We start from the raw sequence: 26,614 nt of genomic DNA on the forward strand, positions 1-26,614 counted from the left end.
GTTTGTATTAACAACGAGAAATATATTGAAGCAGACAATGGAGGAAATGCTGAACAGCTCAGGCATTGTCTGTAGACAGTGAGGCAAGCGCATTGGCTTAGGCTGAGGAACCTACATGAAAAATTACCATTGTTGAGTTATAGAGACACACAGCATGGACACAGGCCCTTTGGCCCACCGAGCCTGTGCTGACCATCAAGGTGTTTCAATGATCTGTTGCTAATCAAAAACTGCAAATGCTGGAATCAAAATAAAAAAATAAAATCATTGGAAGTGCTCATGTTCCACAGACACCACCTGACCTCCTGAGTGTTCCCCACACCCACCGTTCCTCTCTCCTGTTGTTAGATCAGATTTCCAACAACCCAGGGTTTAGACTTTGAATTTTGGAGAGTTCATCACAGTTCTCTGAATTATGAACGTTTTTTAAGCAGTGAGTAGTTATGATATGGAACATGTAAGGGGGAACTAAATCAGCATTGGAGGGAAAATGATTCTGAGGGCTCAGGGCAAGTGTAGGGAATGAAACTAGATGGGTGTTCTACCAAAACTGGGATGAACTCGATGGGGACACCCACATTCATATCACACAGCCATTGTACACACACAATGAGCATTCCAACTGATGTAATGCTGCCAATTACACACCAGTGTTGCATACAGGTGCACATACACACTGCCACAGACTGTTATATACATCACCTCATACACCACGAGTAATATTTCCTGTATGTTTTACAGTTCAATATAAATCTTGTTCTACAATCTGCCCACACATACCACCTCAGGGTGAATGTAGGCGGGGGGGGGGGGGGGGGGGTGCAGATATACAGTGTGGAGATTCACTGTGTGTGGATACAGAGTGCAGATACACAGCAGGGAAAGGGAAGAGGGCGGTTTGTGGAATGGGCAGCTGTATATTAGCTAGCGTGTGTAATATGGTTGAAGTGGGACTGGGGTCAGTGAGGTGTGGGAGTGTGGTCACGTTGAATGGCAGGTGTTGAGCTGTGTATCTCCAACCTGTGACCCAGTAACCGGTGAACTGTAACTGGGTGGTGTGCAGCTGTAGACCCCTAAAGTGGTGATACTGGGACCCTGTGTTTGACTATCTGGGCAGGGCAGGAACAGAGGAATGGGACCCTGAGACCACTTCAGTGACCGTGTGATCACCCCAGTGACGACGTGACCACCCAGTGACCGTGTGACCATCCAGTTTCCCCACATCTCCAGGGACTGACCCCGGGGATAGTGAACCCCAGCCCCTGACCCACAGTGCGATGGGGAGTAATGACTGTCGCTCTGCCCTGACCCCCTCACCTGTACCGGGACTACCTCGTCAACCACCGTCCCCCTCCTGTCCCATTGATTTAACCCGGTCCGGTTCCGCAGGGACTGAGCCGGAACGGGGGTGGGGTGGGGCGGTGAATGCTCGGTCCGCCCGCACCCACAGGATGGGCCGGGGAGGGGGTGTGAGGGGCCGAGTGGGGGGTTGGCCTCGGGCCGGTGGGGGGAGTAGACACGGCGCTCACTCCCATGCGTCAGTCGAGCGGCGCTGACAGTCGCACCGTGCGGCTCCACACCAAATCAACAGCGCGCGGCGTGGCCGGAGCAGTAGGCGGGGGTTCACCGGGTCCGGACCAGGAGCAGAACCAGACCCAGATCCAGTGCAGCGGGCGGGTATTCACTGGGACCAGACTCGAACCGGACCAAACCCGGAGTAGGATCAGGACCCCGTGGTGTGTGTAGTTGCCGCCGCCGCGGGAGCCGGGACGATGGGGGCGGTGATGGGGACGTTGTCCCTACCGACCAGACAGAGAAGACATTCCCGAGGTAGGAGCCGGCGGGTGGTGGGATCTCGGCACTGATGCCTCATTGGGATGGAGAGCACGTTCTTGCTGCCGGGCTGGGCTGGGGGAGCGGAACCCACCTGTGCCCTTCCCCCGTGCCCTCCCCCGGGGTATGTCCCGGCTCGGCAACCGGGCGAGTTGTCCAACCGGATCCCGGACCCGGTACCGAGCTCATGGGAGCACCGTCCGTGCCGCGGTGTGCCGCCCACCCCCGGGTCCCGCTCACGTCCGGTTCACCCCCGGGTCCCGGGAGCGGGCTGGCGGTGTGATGTCTCGTTGTGAACCAGGTGCCGTCCACCCAGATCCGGCGGCGTAAGTGTAGCGGTAGAAACAGGGCGGTCAGTGCCGGGTTCACTGCGCGTCTCTCATTGGAATGCAGAGAACCCTCTCCAAGTTGTCCGAAGGCAAAATACGGGAGATGCTGGGAACGTGTGGTGAAGCAGGTCACTGACCCGACCTGTGAACCCGTCCCTGTGTGGCCGCCTGACCCGCCGAGCGCTCACAACACCCGCTGCCTGTGCACTCCCCGGGTCATGGCGTGAATGTCAATTACTCTGTATTTTTAAAGGATGCTATTCAAAACTTATCAAAAGGCAACAATGGATGTCCCTCTGCCCAGGCGATGTAAACACTGTGGGCTCGCTGGAATTGTGTACAGAGCCGAGGCTCTGCCGGCCGAGTATAGTCACACGTTGTGTGGCTCCTGCAGCCTTCCACCGTGTCCCGGGACCACCGTGCTGCTGGGCTCACACACACAAAGCGGCAGGAGTCACAGGGAGACGGAGCGTGGAATCAAGCCCTTCAGCCCACCGACCGACACACCCGTTTACATTAATCTGACACTGATCCCATTCCGTGTGCAGGATCATCCCGGTGTGTGCCACTGTGAACGTGTCACCAGGCAGCTGGGGGTGTTACTAATGACATCCAGCCCGAGCCAGTGAGCTCAGTGTGTGGATCCTCAGACACAAGCACCGGACCCTGACCTGATCGCTCGCCAACACTCCGCCCCAACACCTGGTGGCAAGACCCCAGCCGGAATTCCAACCCCAAGTCCCCCTCCCCAGCCCTGGATCACAGAACCGTGCAGTGTAGAACCGTGTAATGTGGTGCAGAAATGTGCAGCGTAGCACTATGCATTACAGAAACGTGCAGTGCTGGATGAAACCTGTGTGACGGAGGGAGGGGGGCGATGGGGAGACCAGGGGCTGATGTGACGGGGTTGGGAGGATGGGGAGATGTTCCAAGGAAGCTCAAAGGCAGAGGCATCACTTGGACACCGACAGCACCACCTCTGGGAGACGGTCTGGAGGTGGAATTTGTGATCAGTTTGAATAATGAGACAGCTGGATCACGGGAGCCATGGAATCATGGCGTTACACAGCACGGAAACAGGCCATTCGCCCCAACGGGTCCACGCCGACCAAGTTGTCTTACCTGAGCTAGTTCCATTTGCCCATGTTTGGCCTATATCCCTCTAAACCTTTCCTGTCTATGAACCTGTCCAAATGTCTTTTAAATGCTTTAATTATACCTGCCTCCACCACTTGGACTGGCATCTCATTCCACATCACCACCACCCTCTGTGAAGAACCCCTTTAAATCTTTCACCTCTCACCTTAAACTTTTGCCCGCTAAGTTTTAGACTTCAATACACTCGGAAAAACACTGTCCATCCACCTTATCCGTGCCCCTCATCATTTTATGAAACTCTATAAGGTCACCCCTCAGTCTTCTTTGCTCCAGGGAAAAAAGCCCCAGCTTTTCCAGTCTCTCCTTATAATTCAAGCCCTTCAGTTCCAGTAATATCCTTGTGAATATTTTCTGCACCCTTTCCAGCTTAATGATATTCTTTCTATAGCTGGGCAACTGAACTGTACACAATACTCCAAGTGTGGTCTCACCAAAGACTTGTACAGTTGTAGCATTACGTCCCAATGCCCTGTCCAATGAAGCCAAATGCGGTCTTCACCACCATGGATTGCACAAGCTTTGGGATAACAGCTGATCGCAGGAGCTTCAGGACCACAGCTGGATCACGGGAGCTTCGAGACAACAGCTGGCCCGTCGCAGAGTCTGGAAATGAACTGAGAGGCAAAGGGCTGTGCTGTGGATTGGGACGGGCACAGGCAGGACTGTGTGAGTTCTGGGAGGTGTTTGCTGTCCCAGTGTTTAGTCACTGCAGGGCCTGACTCCTGCAGCTTCGGCTGGATATGTTGAGAGGATGCATTGCCACATGGAGGCAGTTCAAAAGCACTGAAGATGCTCTGTGGGACATCACAGCAGTTGTGGACCTAACATCAGGTCAGGAATGCAGCTGCAGGGAGGAGGCTGAGCTGGGAATGGTTCCGACTCAGATGAAAGCTTCAAGAAGGGAGTTAGAGGAGGTGACTTCAAAAGGCCCAGATGTCTGGTTTCCATAGCGAGTCCATGGGGGTCGGGTGCAAGGTGGTGTGAAAGACACAAAGATGGAGAGCCTTAGGCAACCAAAGGAGAGATTCTCACAACTGGCTTTATGTATCCAGCAAGGTTCCAAATAGTGTGTATTTGTAGCTGCTGTTGTAGGAAGAGGTGTCAGCCTCTGGTTGTATCACAAAATTGTAATGAATTTATAACCTGGAAGGAGGCTACTTGCTCCATCCTGTTCACATTGATTGACCTGGAGGTCCCCATCCTAACCCACTTCCTTTAATGGTCCCATAATCCAAATGTAGGCTGGGTTTTGGCCTCTCCCGCCTTTAAGGCAGTGAGTTCCAGATCTGCACCATCCTTAGTTTCCTCTTCTCCCAAGTCCTTTGATTAGAAATGTGCCCAGTAAAATAGAATCTAACAGGTAATCTACTGTGGAGACACAAGAGACTGCAGATGCTTGAATTTGGAGCAACACTGTGGCTGTGTAATGTACTGAGACTTGGTATGTTATGGAAACTTGACTAATAATCAAACTTGCCCTTTAAAATAAGGAACTTATATTATTAAAAACTGAAACTTCTTAAGAAAATGCCAAAATATACATGCTGCTATATTGACACTTATTTAATATAAAATTGAAGTTACACTATGACATATAATGCAACTTTATCTATCAAACACTGACACTAACATTGTAAAATGCCTTACGTATCTAGTGATATAAGGAGGCTTTCCCAGTAAAATATTGACACAGTTCAGGACTATGAGTTAGCTCTGTAGCTGTTACACTTTATTCTGCATTCTGCATTGCTTCATCTTGTACTACCTCACAATGCACTGTGTAATGAATTGATCTGTACGAACAGTATGCAAGACAAGTTTTTCACTGTACCTCAGTACAAATGACAATAATAAACTAATTCCAATTCCAATTCCATGTAAGGTGTTGAAGATCACCTGGCAACACAGTGTAACTTGTAGATCTGTGGAGTAGCTGGTAAAAGCTCACATCCTGAAATTACGCAATTGGAGATACAGAAGGGTTTGGCAGATCTGGTGGGGAAGGTTCTGAGTTAGGAGAACATCAGACCCCACCATGATAGTGTACAGATTTAAATTTGGTTGGCAAGATCAGATTAGAATAAGAAATTCATTTTTGTAACACATTAGGGTTAGGGTTAAATAACATCACAAGCAGTCCCGGGTTACATAAGATTTCTGTTCCTGAGAATGGTCTGTAAGCGACTCCTCCATAATTCAGAAACCTCCGTTTTCTATCGTAACCCATATCGTATCGCTCTACATACACTTGCTGTAGTTTTATTATATCATTGAATATTTACACTCACACTACCCATAATTAACTAATGTAATATATACCTATCCAGTCATTAATGAACATGACAAAACCTTTTATTATTGTTATTACTATCTTGAAAAATGCTTTAAATATGTAGGGGACAATTTGTGTAAAGTTGGATTGCCATGAGTCGGGTCATCTGTAACCTGGGGAACCCCTGTATTGTCTTGTAAAAATCCAACCAAGGTTCCTGCAGAAGTTGGATCAACCATGGCATTGGTTGGGCTAGACCTGGCTCCAGAACCCCAGTTGCGTGGAGTGAAATCTCTGCCAGGGTTAGGGATGGAGAATTTTTGGCCTGGCATTCACTGTGTGAATGAATATGCTGGGGATCCTTCGTGGGCTAGACACAGCACCCATGGAAAAGGAAACAGGGCTAAGGGTGTGGGTTAACAAGCTTGTTCATTATCTTGGTTGAGATCCCCAGGTTTACTATCTGTTTCTGTGTGTGAATGAAAAATGAAATGGCTAGCAATTCACAAAAGTAGGGCATTTGGGAATGAAGATGTTTTGACAGTGACCAAGTGTGAGTCAACTCTAGTCAAATGTGACATTTAACAATGGCCAGAAGCTGACAGAGCCAAAGTAAAGAAATGGCAGAGGGTGTGGTGGGTAGTGAAACATGATTTCTGAATACTGTTGCGACTCTGGAGAATATTGGGAAGTACCTGAATTCAGCCAAAAATCCACACTGAGTATGAGATTTGAAGCAAAGGTTAGTGTGTGATCTAGACTAGCAGTTGAGAACTGTGCTGGCAAAGGACTGGTGTGCATTGTTTAACTTTAGTTATGGCCTGTTGCAGAGTGGAGTGGATGGAGCTCCACCCAGACACTCACTTTGCTCAGCTCCTTCTTTGTTTCATCTTTTCATCTAACGTCACCTCCAAGTACCTGAGTATTTTTACTTTGCTGCAACTGAATGAAAGGATTCTTATGGATCTTCCTCGGCTAGATGACACACTTCCTTTTCACTTTGTTCTTTACTTTCTAAATCCTACAGTATAAACTAGAACCATAGAACCATAGAACACTACAGCACAGAAAACAGGCCATTCGGCTCTTATAGTCTGTGCCGAAACTTTATTCCGCTAGTCCCATTGACATGTGCCCAGTCCTTAACCCTCCAGACCTCTCCCATCCATGTATCTATCCAATTTATTCTTAAAACTTATGAGTGAGCCCATAATTACCACGTAAGATGGCATCTCATTCCACACTCCCACCACTCTCTGAGTGAAGAAGTTCCCCCTAATGTTCCCCCTTTTACCCTAAAGCCATGTCACAAGATCACAAAACAAGGGAGCAGAAGCAGGCCATTTGGCCCATCGAGTCTGCTCCAAGGGATAGGGGAAAAAAAAGAAATGAGAAATGGGGAATGGGGGGGGGGGGAAGGACAAAAAAAAACCTATTCTAATCCTAATTTCCGGCCTTATCCCCATAGCCCTTGATACCCTGACTATTTAGATATATATCTATCTCCTCCTTGAATGCCCCCACTGATCTGGCCTCCACTGCTGTATGTGGCAAGGAGTTCACAAATTCACCACCCTCTGGCTAAAGAAATTTCTCTTCATCTCTGTTTTGAAACTGTATCCTCTAATTCTGAGATTGTGCCCTCTGGTCCTGGACTCACCCACCAAGGGAAACAGCCTAGCCACATCTACTCTGTCCTTTCCTATCAACATTTTAAATGTCGCTATGAGGTCCCCTCTTATTCTTCTGTACTCCAGTGAGTACAGTCCAAGAGCCGACAAACGCTCATCATACGTAAGCCCTTTCATTCCTGGAATCATCCTCGTAAATCTCCTCTGAACCCTCTCCAACATCAGCACATCCTTCCTAAGATGTGGGGCCCAAAACTGCACACAATATTCCAAATGAAGCCTCACTAGTGCCCCGTAGAGCCTCATCAACACTTCCTTACTTTTATACACTATACCTCTCGAAATGAATGCCAACGTAGCATTCGCTTTCTTTACCACCGATCCGACCTGGTGATTAACCTTTAAGGTATCCTGCACGAGTACCCCCAAGTCCCTTTGTACTTCTGTGCTTTGAATTTTCTCTCCTTCTAGATAATAATCTGCCCGCTTATTTCTGCTTCCAAAGTGTACAACTGCACATTTCTCAACATTGAATCTCATCTGCCATTTCCTTGCCCATTCTCCTAAACTGTCTAGGTCTCTCTGCAACCTTCCTATCTCCTCAATACTCCCTACTCCTCCACCTATCTTGGTGTCATCCACAAACTTAGCCACAAAACCATTTATTCCATCATCCAAATCATTAATGTACAAGGTAAAAAGGAGCGGCCCCAACACCGACCCCTGTGGCACACCACTAGTAACCGGTAGCCGACCAGAACTAGATCCTTTTATTTCCACTCTTTGCTTCCTGCCAACCAGCCAATGCTCCACCCATTCTGTTATCCTACCCGTAATTCCATGACCTCTCATCTTACTAATCAGTCTCTTGTGAGGCACCTTACCGAAGGCCTTTTGAAAGTCTAAATACACAACATCTACCGCCTCTCCCTTATCCACCTTACCTGTGATTTCTTCAAAAAACTCCAATAGGTTGGTCAGGCAGGATCTTCCCTTCACAAAACCATGTTGGCTAGGACCTATCTTGCCTTGCACCTCTAGATATTCCATAACCCCATCCTTGAGGATAGATTCCAATAACTTTCCCACCACTGACGTCAGACTAATAGGTCTGTAATTTCCTTTATGCTGCCTCCCTCCTTCCTTATACAGCAGAACTACATTTGCGACCCTCCAGTCCTCCGGAACCATGCCGGAATCTATCGATTCCTGGAAAATTATCACCAATGCCTCCGCTATCTCTAAAGCCACCTCCTTCAGAACCCGGGGATGCACCTCATCCAGTCCGGGAGACTAATCAGTCTTTAGCCCATTTAGTTTTCCTAGCACCTTCTCCCTAGTAATCTTAACTGAACTCAGTTCCATTTCGTGAGACTCCTGACAAACCGGCACATTGCTGATGTCCTCCATGGTGAAGACCAATGCAAAATATTCATTCAATTCCTCTGCCATCTCTCTATCATCCATTATAATATCTCCTGCACCGTTATCAATTGGTCCTATATCAACCCGTGTCTCTCTTTCACTCCTAATGTATTTAAAAAAACTCTTAGTATCCTCTCGAATGTTATCCACCAACTTCCTTTCATAATTCATCTTTTCTTTCCTAATGACCTTCTTAGTTTCTCTCTGCAGGTTTTTAAAAGCTTCCCAGTCTTCTGTTTTCCCACTAATTTTTGCTTCTTTGTACGCCGCCCCTTTTGCTTTTATTTTAGCCTTCACCTCTCTGGTTATCCACGTTTGTGCCTTTTTTCCATTCAAAAGCTTCTTTTTTCTTGGAATATATCTATCCTGCATTTTCCTTATTTCTTGTAGAATTTCCTTCCATTTCTCCTCCGCCGTCCCTCCAGCCAGCTTACTCTTCCAATCAATTTGGCCGACTCTTCTCTCATACCTATGTAATTTCCTTTGTTCCACTGAAATATCGATATCCTTATTATCAGCTTCTCCTTCTCAAACTTGAAACTGAACTCCATCATATTGTGATCACTGGTTCCCAGTGGTTCCTTTACCTTTAGTTCCCTAATCACCTCCGGTTCATTACACAAGTATGTCCTCTCATACTTATCTCTCCTAATCTAGGTGGAAAGAGCCTACTCGCATTTACTCTGTCTATAACCCTCATAATTTTGTAAACCTTTTTCAAATCTCCCCTCATTCTTCTGTGCTCCAAGGAATAAAGTCCTAACCTGTTCAATCTTTCCCTGTAACTCAACTCCTGAAGACCCGGCAACATTCTAGTAAATCTTCTCTGCACTCTTTCAATCTTACTGATATCTTTCCTATAGTTAGGTGACCAGAACTGCACATAATACTCCAAATTTGGCCTCACCAACGTCTTATACAACCTCACCATAACATCACAACTCCTATACTCAATACTTCAATTTATGAATGCCAGGATGCCAAAACCTTGCTTTACAACCCTGTCTACCTGTGATGCCACTTTCAGGGAATTATGTATCTAAACTCCCAGATCCCTTTGTTCCTCTGCACTCCTCAGTGCCCTACCATTTACTGTGTATGTCCTACCTTGATTTGTCAAAATGCAACACCTCACATTTGTCTGCATTATATTGCATCTGCCATTTTCTGGCCCATTTTTCCAGTTGGTCCAGATCCCTCTGCAAGCTTTGAAGGTCTTCCTCACTGTCCACAACGCCTCCAATATTAGTGGCATCAGCAAACTTGCCGATCCAATTTACCACATTATCATCTAGGTCATTAATATAGACAACAAACAACAATGGCCCCAGCACTGATCCCTGAGGCACACCACTAGGCACAGGCCTCCAGTCTGAGAAACAATCATCCACTACCACTCTCTGTCTTCTCCCACACAGCCAATTTCGAATCCAGTTTACAACCTTTCCATGGATACCTAGTGACTGAACCTTCTGAACTAACCTCCCATGTGGGACCTTGTCAAAGGCCTTACTAAAGTCCATGTAGACAACATCTACAGCCTTTCCTTCATCTACTTTCTTGGTAACCTCCTCGATAAACTCTACAAGATTCGTTAAACACGATCTACCACGCACAAAGCCATGCTGACTATCCTTAACCAGCCCTTGGCTGTACTAATACTTGTATACCCAATCTCTCAGAACACCTTCCAATAATTTACCTCCTACTGATGTCAGGCTCACCGGCCAGTAATTACCTGGTTTACTTTTAGAGCCTTTTTTAAACAATGGAACAACATGAGCTACCCTCCAGTCCTCCGGCACCGCACCCATGGCTAAGGACATTTTAAATATATCTGCTAGGGCCCCTGCAATTTCAACACTAGTCTCTCTCAAGGTCCGAGGAAATATCATGTCAGACCCAGGGGATTTATCTACCTTTATTCTCTGTAAGGCAGCAAGCACCTCCTACTCTTTAATCTCTATATGTTCCGTGACACCACTGTTTGTTTCCCTTCCTTCCATATCCACTATGCCAGTTTCCTGAGAAAATACTGATGCAAAAAAAGCTGTTTAAGATCTCCCCATCTCCTGAGGTTCCACACATAGCCGACCACCCTGATCTTCTGGGGGACTAATTTTGTCCCTTACTATCCTTTTACTCTTCATATACTTGTAGAAACCCTTTGGGTTTACCTTCACATTATCTGCCAAAGCAGACTCATGTCATCTTTTTGCTGTCCTGATTTCATCTTTAGTATTTTCTTACATTTTATATACTCTTCATTTGTTCCTAGTTGCCTATGCCTGCTATACAGCTCTCTCTTTTCCTTAACCAGATCGCCAATATCCCTTGAAACCAAGGTTCCCTATGCCTGTTAGCTTTGCCTTTAATCCTGGCAGGAACATGCAAACTCTGCACTCTCAAAATTTTGCCTTTGAAGGCCTTCCACTTACTGAACACATCCTTGCCAGAAAACAACTTATCCCAATCCACTTTTTCTAGATCCTTTCTCATTTCCAGAAAATTGGCCTTTCTCCAATTTAGAACCTCAACTCGAGGACCAGACCTATCCTTATCCATAATTAACTTGATACTAATGACATTATGGTCACTGAACCCAAAATGTTCACCAATGCATACTTCTGTCACCTGACCTGTCTGGTTCCCTAATAGGAGATCAAGTATTGCATTCTCTCTCATTGGTACCTCTATATGTTGATTTAGAAAACTTTCCTGAACACATTTGACAAATTCCAAGCCATCCAGCCCTTTCACAATGTGGGAGTCCCAGTCAATATGTGGAAAGCTAAAATCCCCTACTATTACAACTTTCTGTTTCTTACATCAGTCTGCTATCTCGCTACAGATTTGCCCCTCCAATTCTCTCTGACTATTGGGCAGTCCACACCTTTCCCGTTCATCAGCTCCACTCATATGGCCTCTGCAGACGAGCCCTCCGGGCTGTCCTGTCTATGCACAGCTGTGATATTTTCCCTGACTAGTAATGCCCCTCCTCCCCCTTTCATCCCTCCTCCTCCATCATGTCTGAAACAACGGAACCCCAGAACATTGTTTGCGAGGGGCATGGGAACCAGAAGAGTAGGTCAGAGGAAAAAGGGGATGGGGAAAAGTCAGATCTAACAGGTAGAGAGGCTTTGAGGAAGGAGAAGCAGAGTACAGGGTATAAAAGTAGTAAGGCAGATGGGCTAAAGTGCATTTACTTAAATGCAAAAAGCATCAGGAATAAGGGAGATGAACTGGGAGCTTGGATAAGTATATGGGACTACGATATTGTGGCTATCACAGAGACATGGATGACATCAGGGCAGGAATGAATATTGAATATTCCTGGTTTTCAGTGTTTTAAAAGGGATAGGCAGGGGGGGAGAAGAGGAGGAGGGGTGGTGATACTGGTCAGGGACACTATTACAGCTGCAGAAAGGGTGGATAATGTGGAAGGATCCTCTCTAGAGTCAATATGGGTGGAAGTTAGGAACAAGAAAGGAGTAGTTACTCCACTGGGAGTATTCCATAGGCCCCCCCGGTAGCAGCAGGGATACTGAGGAGCAGATTGGGAGGCAGATTTTGGAAAGATGCAAAAATAACAGGGTTATTACAGTGGGAGACTTCAACTTCCCAAATATTGATCAGCACCTGCTTAGTGCCAGAGGTTTAGACGGGGCGGAGTTTGTCAAGTGTCTCCAGGACAGATTCCTGTTACAGTATGTTGACAGGCCAACTGGAGGAAATGCCATATTAGATCTAGTTTTAGGTAATGAGCTGGGTCAGGTGACAGATCTATCGGTGGGTGAGCATTTGGGGGACAGTGACCACTGCTCCATAACCTTTAGAATTGTCATGAACAGGGATAAGAGCAAAGAGGATGGGAAGATATTTAATTGGGGAAAGGCGAATCATGAGGCTATAAAGCGAGAGCTTGAGAGTGTGAATTAGGATGACATTTTTGAAGGGAAATGTACTATAGAGATGTGGTCGATGTTAAGGGATCTCTTACAGGATGTTAGAGATAAATTTGTCCTAGTGAGGCAGAGAAGGAATGGCAGGGTGAAAGAACCATGGGTGACAAGAGAGGTGGAACAACTAGTTAGGGAGAAGAAGGCAGCATACATAAGGTGTAAGCAGCAAGGATCAGACAGGGCTCGTGAGGAATACAGAGTAGCAAGGAAGGAACTTAAGAAGGGGCTGAGGAGAGCAAGAAGGGGACATGAAAAGGTTTTGGCGAGTAGGGTTAAGGAGAATCCCAAGGCTTTTTTCTCGTACGTGAAGAGCAGAAGGATAGCCAGGGTAAAGGTAGGTCCGATTAAAGACAAAGGTGGGAAGATGTGCCTGGAAACTGTGGAAGTGGGTGAGATTCTCAATGAATACTTCTCTTCAGTATTCACCAAGGAGAGGCGTCTTGATAACGCTGAGGACAGTGTTGGGAAGGGTAATGTTCTAGAGTATGTGGAAATCAAGAGAGAGGATGTGTTGGACTGTTAGAAAATATTAGGACAGATAAGTCCCCGGGGCCTGATGGAATATTCCCCAGGCTGCTTCACGAGGCTAGGGAGGAGATTGCTGAACTGTTGGCTAGGATCTTTGAGTCCTCGTTGTCCACGGGAATGGTACCGGGGGATTGGAGGGTGGCAAATGTTGTCCCCTTACTCAAAAAAGGTAGTAGAGATAGTCCAGGGAATTACAGACCAGTGAGCCTTATGTCTGTGGTGGTTAAGCTGCTAGAAAGGATTCTAGGAGATAGGATCTGTGATCATTTAGAGAATCATGGACTGATTAGGGACAGCCAGCATGGATTTGTGAAGGGAAGATCTTGCCTCACTCGCATGATAGGGTTCTTTGAGGAGGTGACCAGGAAGATTGATGACGGTAGTGCAATAGATAGAACATAGAACAATTACAGCACAGTTCAGGCCCTTCAACCCACAAAGCTGTGCCGAACATGTCCCTACCCTAGAAATTACTAGGCTTACCCATAGCCCTCTATTTTATTCAGCTCCATATACCAATCTAACAGTCTCTTGAAAGACCATATCGTATCAGCCTCCACCACCGTTTCTGGCAGCCCATTCCACGCACTCACCACTCTCTGAGTAAAAAACTCACACGTGACATCTCCTCTATATCTACTCCCCAGCACCTTAAACCTATGTCCTCTTGTGGCCACCAATTCAGCCCTGGGGAAAAGCCTCTGACTATCTACCCTATCAATACCTCTCATCATCTTATACACCTCTATCAGGTCCCCCCTCATCCTCCATCTCTCCAAGGAGAAAAGGCCGAGTTCCCTCAACCTGCTTTCATAAGGCATGCTCCGCATCCCAGGCAGCATCCTTGTAAATCTCCTCTGCACCCTCTGTATGGCTTCTACATCTTTCCTGTAGTGAGGTGACCAGAACTGAGCACAATACTGCAAGTGGGGTCTGACCAGGGACCTATATAGCTGCGACAATACCTCACGGCTCCTAAATTCAATTCTCTGATTGATGAAGGACAATACACCATATGCCTTCTTAATCACAGAGTCAACCTGCGCTGCCACTTTGAGCGCCCTATGGACTCGGACCCCAAGATCCCTCTGATCCTCCACACTGTCAAGAGTCCTACCATTAAGACTATATTCCGCCAACATATTTGACCTACCAAAATGAACCACTTCACACTTATCTGGGTTGAACTGCATCTGCCAATTCTCAGCCCAACTCTGCATCCTATCTATATCCCTCCAAACTATCCACAACACCCCCAACCTTCGTGTCATCCACAAACTTACTAACCCACCCCTCCACTTCCTCATCCAGGTCATTTATAAAAATCACAAATAGTAAGGGTCCCAGTACAGATCCCTGAGGTACACCACTGGTCACTGACCTCCACTCAGAATACGCCCCCTCAACAACCACTCTTTGCCTTCTGTGGACCAGTCAGTTCTGGATCCACACTGGAATGTCCCCTTGGATCCCATGTCTCCTCACCTTCTCCATAAGCCTCGCATGGGGTACCTGATCAAACGCCTTACTGAAATCCATATACCTACACCTACTGCTCTCCCTTCATCGATGTGCTTAGTCACATCCTCAAAAAATTCAATCAGGCTCGTAAGGCAGGACCTGCCCTTAACAAAGCCATGCTGACTATTCCTAATCATATTATACCTCTCCAAATGTTCATAAATCCTGTCTCTCAGGATCTTCTCCATCAGCTTACCAACCACTGATGTAAGACTCACCAGTCTATAATTTCCTGGGCTATCCCTACACCCCTTCTTGAATAAGGGAACAACATCCGCAACCCTCCAATCTTCCGGAACCTCTCCTGTCTCCATTGATGATGCAAAGATCATCGTCAGAGGCTCCGCAATCTCCTCCTTCGCCTCCCACAGCAACCTGGGGTACATCTCATCCGGTCCTGGTGACTTATCTAACTTGATGCTTTCCAAAAGTTTCAGCACCACCTCTTTTCTAATATCTACATGCTCAAGCTTTTCAGGCCGCTGCAAGTCCCCACTACAATCACCCAGATCTTTTACCGCGGTGAATACTGATGTAAAGTATTCATTAAGTACCTCCGCTATTTCTTCCGGATCCATACACACTTTCCCACTGCTGCACTTGATAGGCCCTATCCTTTCGCATTTCATCCTCTTACTCTGCACATACTTGTAGAACGCCTTGGGGTCTTCCTTGATCCTGCCCGCCAAGGCCTTCTCATGTCCCCTTCTGGCTCTCCTAATCTCTTAAGTTCCTTCCTTTTAGCCTTGTACTCCTCCAGATCTCAAACATTACCTAGCTCTCTGTACCTTTTGTATGCTTTTCTTTTCCTTTTGACTAGATTTATTATAGCCTTTGTACACCACGGTTCCTGTATCCTATCATGACTCCCCTGTCTCATCTGAACATGTCTGTTCAGAGCTCCACACAAATATCCCCTGAATATTTGCCACATATCTTCCGTACTTTTCCCAGAGAACATCTGTTCCCAATTTAATCTTCCAATTTCCTGCCTGAGAGCCTCATAATTCCCCTTAATCCAAGTAAACACCTTTCTAGCCTGTCTATTCTTATCCCTCTCTAGTGCTAACGTAAAGGAGATAGAATTATGATCACTATCACCAAAATGTTCACCCACTGAGAGATCTGACACCTGACCAGGTTCATTTCCCAATATCAAATCAAGCACAGCCTCTTCTCTTGTAGGTCTATCTACATACTGTGTCAAGAACCCATCCTGAACACACCTAACAAACTCCACCCCATCTAAACCCCTCACTGTCTGGAGATGCCAATCGATGTTTGGGAAATTAAAATCCCCCATCACAACAACTCTGTTATTCTCACACCTTTCCAGGATCTGCTTCCCTATCTGCTCCTCAATAACCCTGTCACTATTGGGCGGCCTATAAAAAACACCCAGCACCATTATTGACCCCTTCCTGTTCCTAACCTCCACCCACAGAGACTCTGTAGACAATCCCTCCACAACATCCACCTTTTCCGCAGCCATGACACTATCTCTGATCAACAGTGCCACTCCCCCACCTCTCTTGCCTCCCTCCCTGTCCTTTCTGAAACATCTATAACCCAGCACTTGAATCAACCATTCCAGCCCCAGAGCCATCCAAGTCTCCGTAATGGCCACCACATCATAGCTCCAAGTATTGATCCAAGCTCTAAGCTCATCGCCTTGTTCATAACACTCCTCGCGTTAAAATAGACACATCTCAAGCCTGTCTGAACACGTCCCTTCTCTATCACCTGCCCATGGCACCCACTCCTAGCCTCCTCCACTCGAGAGCCAAACACCTCCTCCCCAGTCTCTCCAATACAGATCCCACCCCCCCCAACAATTCTAGTTTAAACTCTCCCCAGGAGCCTTAGCAAACCTCCCCGCCAGTATGTTGGTCCCCCTGGGATTCAAGTGCAACCCGTCCTCTTTGAACAGGTCATACCTGCCCCAAAAGAGGCCCCAATGATCCAGAAAACTGAATCTCTGCTCCTTACTCCAATCCCTCAGCCACGCATTTAACCTCCTCCTCATTCTATTCCTACACTCACTGTCGCGTGGCACAGGCAGAAATCCTGAAATTACTACCTTTGAGGTCCTGCTTCTCAACTTCCTTCCTAACTCCCTATAGTCTTTTTTCAGGACCTCTTGCCTTTTCCTACCTATGTCATTGGTACCAATATGTACCACGACCTCTGGCTGTTCTCCCTCCCCCTTCAGGATATCTTGGACGCGATCCGAAACATCCCGGACCCTGGCACCTGGGAGGCAAACTACCTTCCGAGTCTCTTTCCTGCATCCACAGAATCGCTTGTCTGCCCACCTAACTATAGAGTCCCCTATCACTAGTGCCCTCCTCACTCCTTCCCTACCCACCTGAGCCACAGGGCCGGACTCTGTGCCAGAGACATTGCCACTGTTGCTTCCCCCAGGTAGGCTGTCTCCCCCAACAGTACTCAAGCAGGAGTACTTATTGTCAAGGGGTACAGCCACAGGAGTACTCTCTAGTACCTGTCTCTTCCCCTTCCCCCTCTTGACTGTGACCCAATTGCCTGATTCTGATGGTCCCGGTGTGACCACCTGCCTATAACTCCTCTCTATCACCTCCTCACTCTCCCTGACCAGACACAGGTCATCGAGCTGCATCTCCAGTTCCCTAACACGGTCCCTCAGGAGCTGCAGCTCGACACACCGGGCGCAGATATAGCCTTCCCAGAGGCAGGGAGACAGAGAGTACAGGAAGCCGCACTCATACTCCTTCCTTAACTCAAGTCACCTACCTTTCCTTGCCCCTTTACGCAGAAGCCCCTTGAGCCAAAGCTCAGAAAACTCTGCTCCCTCTCACTCCGCTAACCGCTCCGACGCTGCCCGCTGGATATGGCAGTTTGCTTTTTAAACTGCCTGCGCCGCGCCTGCGCAGTCCAGCCCCCACTCTACCACTTAAAACTTTTACAACCCTTATAAAAACACCTTATAAAAACACTAACCCTATTAAATTACAACCCTATTAAAAACCAAGCTTTATACTTAAAACCCTAATAAAAAGATAAAGAAAAACTTATCTGCTCCATGTAGATGTGGTCTACATGGATTTTAATAAAGCGTTTGACAAGGTTCCAAATGGTAGGCTTCTTCAGAAGATCGGAGGCCAAGGGATCCAGGGAGGCTTGGCCGTGTGGATTCAGAATTGGCTTGCCTGTAGAAAGCAGAGGGTTGTGGTGGAGAGAGTGCATTCGGATTGGAGGGCTGTGACTAGTCGTGTCCCACAAGGATCGGTTCTGGGACCTCTACTTTTTGTGATATTTGTTAATGACTTAGATGAGGGGGTGGAAGGGTGGGTTAGGAAGTTTGCAGATGACACAAAGAGCGGTGGTGTTGTGGATAGTGTGGAGGGCTGTCGAAGCTTACAGAGGGGTATTGATCGGATGCAGAGCTGGGCTGACAAGTGGCATATGGAGTTCAATCTGGAGAAGTGTGAGGTAGTACACTTTGGAAGGACAAACTCCAAGGCGGAATACAAGGTAAATGGCAGGATTCTGGGCAGTGTAGAGGAGCAGAGGAATCTGGGGGTTCATATCCACAGATCACTGAAAGTTGCCACACAGGTGGATAGGGTAGTTAAGAAAGCTTATGGGATGTTAGCTTTCATAAATCATGGGATCGAGCTTAATAGCCGCGAAGTAATGATGCAACTTTACAAAACTCTGGTTAGACCACACTTAGAGCACTGTGTCCAGTTCTGGTTGCCTCATTATAGGAAGGATGTGGAGGCATTGGAGAGGGTGCAGAGGAGATGTACCAGGATGCTGCTTGGATTAGAGAGTATGGATTATGAGGCAAGACTGAAGGAGCTAGGGCTTTACTCATTAGAGAGAAGGAGGATGAGGGGAGACATGATAGAGGTATACAAAATATTAAGAGGAATAAGAGTGGACAGCCAGTGCCTCTTTCCCAGGGCACCAAACCTTAATACAAGAGGGCATGGCTTTAAGGTAATGTAGGGGGAAGTTCAAGGACGACGTCAGAGGGAGGTTTTTCACCCAGAGAGTGGTTGGTGCATGGAATGCGCTGCCTGGGGTGGTGGTGGAGGCTGATACATTGGTCAAGTTCAAGAGATTGTTAGATAAGCATAAGAAGGAATTTAAGATAGAGGGATATGTGGGAGGAAAGGGTTAAATAGTCTTAGGAGTGGTTTGAAGGTCGGCATGACATGGTAGGCCGAAGGGCCTGTATTGTGCTGTATTGTTCTATGGTTCTATTAAGCTGCCAGTCCTGCCCATCCTGCAACCAAGTCTCACTAATAGCAATAATGTCATAATCACATGCCAATCCATGCCCTAAACTCATCTGCCTTACCTACAATATTCCTTGCATTGAAATAGATGCACCTGAGAACATTTCTATCACGTACAAACCTTTTATTTCTGTCTATACACGCAGCCCTCGCATGACCTTTAACCTCCTCCACTTCACAATCTGCTCTAACACTCTGGTTCCCCAGCCCCTGAAAATCTATTTTAACCTCCCCGGAGCAGCACTAGCAAATCTACCCACAAGTATGTTAGTCCCCCTCCAGTTCAGGTGCAAACCATCCCGTCGGAACAGGTCCCACCTTTCCTGGAACAAAGCCCACTTGTCCAGAAACATGAAGCCCTCCCTCTTGCACCATTTCCTTAGCCACATATTTAGCTGCATTATCTTCCTACTTCTAGCCTCACTAGCTCACGGGTAGCAATCCTGAGATTGCAACCTTGGAGGTCCTGTCCTTCAACTTTGCACCTAACTCTCTATACTCTTTTTGCAGGACCTCCTCCTCCTTCCTATCCACGTCATTGGTCCCTACATGGACCACGACATCTGGCTGCTTACCCTCCCTCCTGAGAATATCGATAACTCGATCCGAGATATCACAGACCCTGGCACCAGGGAGAAGACAGGTGATTTACAAAATTGTCAGCAGCAAACGCTCCCTGGGAACGTGCAGTATGAGCTAATGCTGCACCATTCCATCAACATTCCCAGGATAGAGACTGCAAGGTTTGGTGCAGAGTAAAGCTCCCTCTGCACTGTTCCATCAAACACCAGGACTGCTGGCCACTGCTAGCTCCATCATCAGGGAACTGGAGAGAAGAGGAGACTGGAGCCGCATCTACAGTGTAGCTCTGCTCTCTCTGGATCCATAATGTGAGGATGTGCTGATTCAGTGGGAGGACCTGTTGGAGGTCAGCCCATTGGGTGCCAGTCAATCAGATACAGAGATGACCATTGCCCTCACAGCTCTGCCCAGGGTAAATCCCTGGGGCTGGGTGACTGACCATAGTTATTCAGGGTTTTCTGGGATTACAGAGAAGTACAGCAAGGGTGTGGCCAGGGGGTTCCAGCCGAACCCCCGATCAAACCCTAACTGGAACTGGTCACAGAAACCCTCCTCAAGGACCAGCCCCTCACAAGTTGAGCCATCTCTTGGAAATGTCCTCCATGCTGTTCCACATTGCACAGAAGGTCTCTTGTACAGGGTGCTCCTGTACCCTCTCCACACCTGCTCCTGTACGCTCTCCAAACTCTTCACACCTGCTCCTGCATGCTCTCCACACCCAACGCTGGGACCTCTGCTGTTTGTGATAAATATAAATGACTTGGATGAAAATGTAGAAGGGTGGGTTAGTAAGTTTTCAGATGACACAAAGATTGGTGGAGTTATGGACAGTGTGGAGGGCTGTCAAAGGATACAGCGGGATATAGATCAGTTGCAGATATGAGCAAAGAAATGGCAGATGGATTTAATCCAAGCAAGTATGAGGTGTAAAGGGACAATACACAGTTAATGGCAGGACCTTTAACAGCATTGATGTACAAAGGGACCTTGGGGTCCAAGTCCATAGCTCCCTGAAAGTGGACATGCAAGCAGATAGAGTGGTTAAGAAGGTGTATGGTATGCTTATCTTCATCACAAGGAGCATTTTGTGTAAGAGTCAGAAAGTCATGTTACAGCTGTATAAAACTTTGGTTAGGCTGCACTTGGAGTATTGTGTGCAATTCTAGTTGCCCCATTACAGGAAGGATGTGGAGGCTTTGGAGAAGGTGCAAAAGAGGTTTACCAGGATACTGCCTGGATTAGATATAAAGAGAGGTATTGGTATTGGTTTATTATTGTCACTTGTACTGAGGTACAGTGAAAAGCTTGTCTTACAAACCGACCGTACAGGTCAATTCATTACACAGTGCAGTTACATTGAGTTAGTACAAAGTGCATTGATGTAGTACAGATAAAAACAGTAACAGTACAGAGTAAAGTGTAACAGCTACAGAGAAGGTGCAGTGCAATAAGGTGCAAGGTAACAACAAGGTAGATCGTGAGGTCATAGTCCATCTCATTGTATAAGGGAACCGTTCAATAGTCTTATCACAGTGGGGTAGAAGCTGTCCGTAAGTCTGGTGGTACGTGCCCTCAGGCACCTGTATCTTCTACCCGATGGAAGAGGAGAGAAGAGAGAATGTCCTGGGCGGGTGGGGTCTCTGATTATGCTGGCTGCTACACCAAGACAATGAGAGGTAAAGACAGAGTCCAAGGAGGGAAGGCTGGTGTCCGTGATGCACTGGGCTGTGTCCACAACTCTCTGCAGCTTCTTGCGCTCCTGGGCAGAGCAGTTGCTGTACCAAGCCGTGATACATCCAGATAGGATGCTTTCTATGGTGCATTGGTAAAAGTTGGTGAGAGTCAAAGGGGACAAACCAAATTTCTTTAGCCTCCTGAGGAAGTAGAGGCACTGGTGAGCTTTCTTGGCTGTGGCATCTACGTTATTTGACCAGGACAGGCTGTTGGTGATGTTCACACCCAGGAACTTGAAGCTCTCAATCCTCTCGACCTCAGCACCATTGATGTAGGTGGGTGCATGTACACCTCCCCCTTTCCTGAAGTCAATGACCAGCTCTTTTGCTTTGTTGACATTGAGGGAAAGGTTGTTGTCATGACACCATTCCACTAAGCTCTCTATCTCCTTCCTGTACTCGACTCATCGTTGTTTGAGATACGGCCCACGACAGTGATATCATCTGCAAACTTGTAGATGGAGTTAGAGCAGAATCTGGCCACACAGTCGTGAGTGTATAGGGAGCAGAGTAGAGGGCTGAGGACGTAGCCTTTGGGGCACCAGTGTTGAGAATAATCGTGCCAGAGGTATTGCTGCCTCTCCTCACTGATTGCGGTCTGTTTGTTAGAAAGTCAAGGATCCAGTTACAGATTGGTCAGTCTTGGATTATTTTTTTCTGGAGTGTTGGAGGCTGAGGAGATTCCTAATAGAAGTTTATAAAATGATGAGAAGCATAACTGGGGTAAACAGAGATTTTTCCCAGGGTAGAAATGTCAAATACTGGAGGGTATGCATTTAAGGTGAGGGGGGAAAGTTCAAAAGAGATGTGCAGGGCAAGTTTTTTACACGGAGAATGATGGCTGCCTGGAATGGGCTGCCAGGGATGGTGGTGGAGGCAGATATGATAGAGGCACTTAAGAGGCTTTTAGACAGACACATGACTATGCAAGGAATGGAAGGATATGGATCATGTGCAGGCAGATGGGATTAGTTTAATTTGGCATCACGGGCTGAAGGGCCTGTTCCTGTGCTGTACTGTTCCATGTTATATTCTCCCCCTCCCCCTACAGAATATTTCATTTATGATCCCAAAATAACTTTGGGATTAAAGCCTTAAAAGCAGGCCCTGTCTGCACTGTCCCACCAAACTCTGTCCGGGTAGGGACATCACAGTGTGTTTAATGTAAACTGCCAGTGCACACTATCAAGTAGGGTGCTGTTTGCCACCCACCCTGTTCTCCCCACCCTCTCCCCATCCTGTCCCGCCCTATGTACCCCTCTGGTACCAATCCAATGGAAGGGAAGTTGATGTTGAGCCGTCGATCCACTGATGCCTTTGTCCATGTGCCGGTGGGGGTGGGGCTGGGGCTGGGGTCGAAGTACGGTGTTGGTACAGTGGACAGGGTCGACATTGATCCAGCTGTCTGGTGTTCATTGATGGGACCTGGTGTTGGGTCAATGATGATGGGATTGATGACTCCTGCGGTAGCAGGACTGGGGTATGGAGAGAAGTTGGGATGATTGGGCTGGGATACTGTGGAGGTTGTGAGGAGACATCATTGAAACTGGTAGGGTCCAAATTGGACCAGAGGAGTGAATGCAGAAAAGATGTTCTGTATGGTGGGGAGATCTAGGCTGTGTAGGACTGAGATGAGGAGAATGTGTTGGCCCAGAGATTGGTGAACCTGTGGAGTTCTCCAGCCCACAGAGCAGCTGAGGCTGAAGACAGAATGTTTTCAAGGAGTTGGAGGCTAAAACACCAATTGTGAGGAGGAAGCAGGTGTAGGGACTAGGAGTGGACATGGAAGGTCAGCAGTGATCACGTTGAAGGTGGAGCAGATGAAGGCCAAATGGTCTCCCGCTCCGAATTTCTCTGCTGATGTGATCCAGTGAGATCAGTGGACAGGATTCAATGGGTCACGGAGGTTGGATGGGATCCAGTGGGTCACGGGGGTTAATTGTTGATCCAGATATGAAGTTGAAGATCGTAGGAGTGCTGTTGATTCAGTCAGGGTCGTGTTTGTGCAATGGGGTTGGTGTAGATCCAGGAATCAAATGAAGTTTGATCCACTGATCCAGCCACTAAAGCAGGGTTCCTTTAGGTTGGTGCTGATCCAGTGGTTCGGCACCGATCCAGTGGGATTGGTACTAATCCAGTGGGTTTGGTGCTCATCCAGTGGTTGGGTTGTTGATTATCCACCAACATTCCTCTCGGTCCACCGGGGTTAGTCTTACTCCAGTGGGATTGGGGGTGACCCATTTTGGGTGGTCTGGGGCAATGGAGCTGGTGTTTACCCAGTGATTTGAGTGGGGTTGATGTTGAATCACTAGAATTGGTGATAATCCAGCAGTTCATTCGGCTCAGATTTGGTCTACCGGTTCACAGGTGATAGTCTTGAACCGTTGGGTTGAGGTTGATATTTTGGGAATTACAGTGGGATTGGTATTGATCCAGTGGGGTTATATTTGTCCCATGGGCCTGTTGTTGAACAACAGCCTCTTTTTTAGAGTCATACACCATAGAAACAGGCCATTCGGCCCACCACATCCATGCTGACCATCAAATACCCATTTACACTCGTCCTACTTACCAGCACCTTGGTGATTCAAGTGCTCAACCAGATGCTTCTTCAATTTTGTGAATGTCTCTGCCTCCACCACCCCTCAAGCAGTGTGATCCACATTCCAACCACCCTCATGAAATAAAGGTTCTTCCTCAAATCCCCTCTAATCCTCTTGCTCCTCACCTTAAACCCAAGTGCCCTACTTTTAGATGTCTCTGTTATGGGAAAAAGTTCCTCACTATCACCCTATCTCTGCCCCTCATAATCTTTTACACCTCTGTTAGGTCCCTCCTCCACTCCAGTGAAAACAAACCCAGCCAGTTCCAAACCCATTCCAAATCCAGTGTCTCCTCATAACTGAAATGATCCGTCCCAGGCAGCATCCTGCTCCTATATTCCCTGCGTTGGGCTAATGAAGGCCAGCATGCCGCATTCCTTCTCCACCACCTTATTGACCTGCGCTGCCTCCCTCAGGGATCCTTGGACTTGTATCCCAAGGTCCCTCTGTTCCTCACTACCCCCTAGGGCCCTACTATTCGTCTGTGACCCACCTTGATAAACCCCCACCAAAATGGAGAACCTCACATTCATTGGGATTAAATTCCACTTGCCACTGCTCTGCCCAACTTACATCCTGTAGCCTCACTGTCCTCCTCATTGTCAACTCTACCAATTTTCATGTTATCTGCAAACTTACTCATCATACTTCGCAATTCATATCCAAGTCATTACCATTTAGTTGATGGTAATCTAATGGGATTGGTGGAATTAGTGTTTATCCAGTGGGTTTGTCTTGATCTACAGTGGTCCACCAGGCACTGCAACTCCAATAAGTGGAACTGATGTGGATCCAGTAGGACTGGTGGAGATCCAGTTGTTCTGTGTGACTGATGTTGAATCACTGGATTTGCTGTTGATCCAGTGCTTCGGAGGAATGGGTGGTGGAGAGGAGTTTGGATTTGAGTGGACTGGCTGTGGGTTGTGAGATTCAGCCTGTTCTGTGCAATTGTTACCTGGGCAAGGGTCGACCCGGTTTTCAGATCCTTGTGTTAACGTCAGAGCAGGTTTATGAAAAAATACAAAATAAGTGCAGAATGAAACTCCATGGAGTGCCTGTGACTGAGGTGGGAGTTATTGGGGCTTCAGTGTCAGGTGTAATATTTACTATCATACATGGTGTGTGCCCTGAGTTGTGGGGTGGTTCCACCTTCACTTGGCCTCCTCCTGTTCCTGGCAATGATGGACAATGCCCACTGTGTAACACTGGATTGCATCCAGCTAACGGTGCGGTACAGCCCACTGTGTAATAGGTGGAATTCAGGGGTGATCCCAGCCCATTCAGTAATGGGCTGCATACAGATGCCAACAAGACTGTACATGGGCCTAGTAATGGCACAGTAACACAGCGTTAGTGCAGCTGGTGAGGGGGTGGCTCATCTTGTGGTGAGGACCACACAGTGGAGAGTGAGAGTGAAATGGTGGGGTGTGGATACATGGTGGAGTGTGGATACATGAGGAGTGTGGATACACAGGGGTTGTGGATACAGGGTGGGGTGTGGATACAGGAGGTGTGGATATGGGGGTATGGATATGGGGAGTGTGGATACGGGGGTGTGGGTGCAGGGGGTGTGGATATACGATGAGTGTGGATATGGGGGTGTGGATACATGAAGGGGTGTGGATACAGGATGGGGTGTAGATACATGGTGCGGTGTGGATGCAGGGGAGTGTGGATACATGGTGGGGTGTGGACCCAGAGTGCGGTGTGGATACATAGAGTTCATAGATAGTTATACAGCACGTAAACGGGCCCCTTGGCCCAACTTCTCCATGCTGACCAAGAAGCCCCATCCAAACTAGTCCCATTTGGCAGCGTTTGGGCCATAACCTAAATCTTTCCAATCCATGTACCTGTCCAAATGTCTTTTAAATGTTGTTATTGTATCTGCCTCAACCACTTCCTCCAGCAGCTCGTTCCACATACAGACCACCCTGTGTGTAAAAAAGTTGCCCCTCAAGTTCTCATTAAATCTTTCCCCTTTCACCTTAAACCTATGCCCTCTAGTTCTTGATTCCCAACCCTGGGAAAAAAGACTGTGTGCTATTCACCCTATCTATGCCCCTCATCATTTGATACACCTCTGTAAGATCACCTCTCAGTCTCCTACGCTCCAAGGAATAAAGTCTTAGCCTGTCCAACCTCTCCCTATATCTCAGTCCCTTAAGTCCTGGCAACATCTTTGTAAATCTTTTCTGCACTCTTTCCAGTTTAATAACATCTTTGCTACAGAAGCACAACAAAACTGAACATAATACTCCCAAGTTCGGCCTCAACAGTGTCCTGTACGACCTCACCATGACCTCCCAACTTCTATAGTCGACGGCCTGACTTATGAAGGCCAGCATGCCAAAAGACTTCTACAGCACCCTGTCTACCTGTGACTCCACTTTAAAAGAACCAAGTACTTGTACTTGAACAAGTACCTGTTCTGTAACACTCCCCAGGGCCCTACTGTTTAATGTGAAAGCCCTACCTGGATTTGACTTTCCAAAATGCAACACCTCACACTGATCTGAATTAAACTCCATTTGCCATTCCTCGACCCACTTACCCAGCTGATTAAAATCCCCTGTAGTTTTTGATAACCTTCTTCATCGTCCACTGTACCACCTATTTTAGTGTCATCTGCAAATTTACTAACCATGCCTTGTATATTCTTATCCAACTCATTGCTATAGATGACAAACAACAATGGGCCTAGCTTCGGTGCTAGCGTAGGTCCCTGACGCACACCACTAGTCACAGACC

At 47.4% G+C, this 26,614-nt stretch overlaps 1 protein-coding gene across 1 annotated transcript in view; it reads left to right on the forward strand.

Moving 5' to 3' along the window:
• Positions 1–1,615: 1,615 nt before the first annotated feature.
• The window catches only part of LOC127569019 (Kv channel-interacting protein 1-like), a 109,293-nt gene continuing 84,294 nt past the window's right edge, over positions 1,616–26,614 (forward strand). The window contains exon 1 of the mRNA XM_052013276.1: positions 1,616–1,830. Within this exon, the coding sequence (XP_051869236.1) occupies positions 1,773–1,830 (58 nt within the window). The 5' untranslated portion in view covers positions 1,616–1,772. The remainder of the gene's footprint in view (positions 1,831–26,614) is intronic.

Source organism: Pristis pectinata, chromosome 4 (assembly GCF_009764475.1).
Source record: "Pristis pectinata isolate sPriPec2 chromosome 4, sPriPec2.1.pri, whole genome shotgun sequence".
NCBI classification, from domain to species: domain Eukaryota; kingdom Metazoa; phylum Chordata; class Chondrichthyes; order Rhinopristiformes; family Pristidae; genus Pristis; species Pristis pectinata.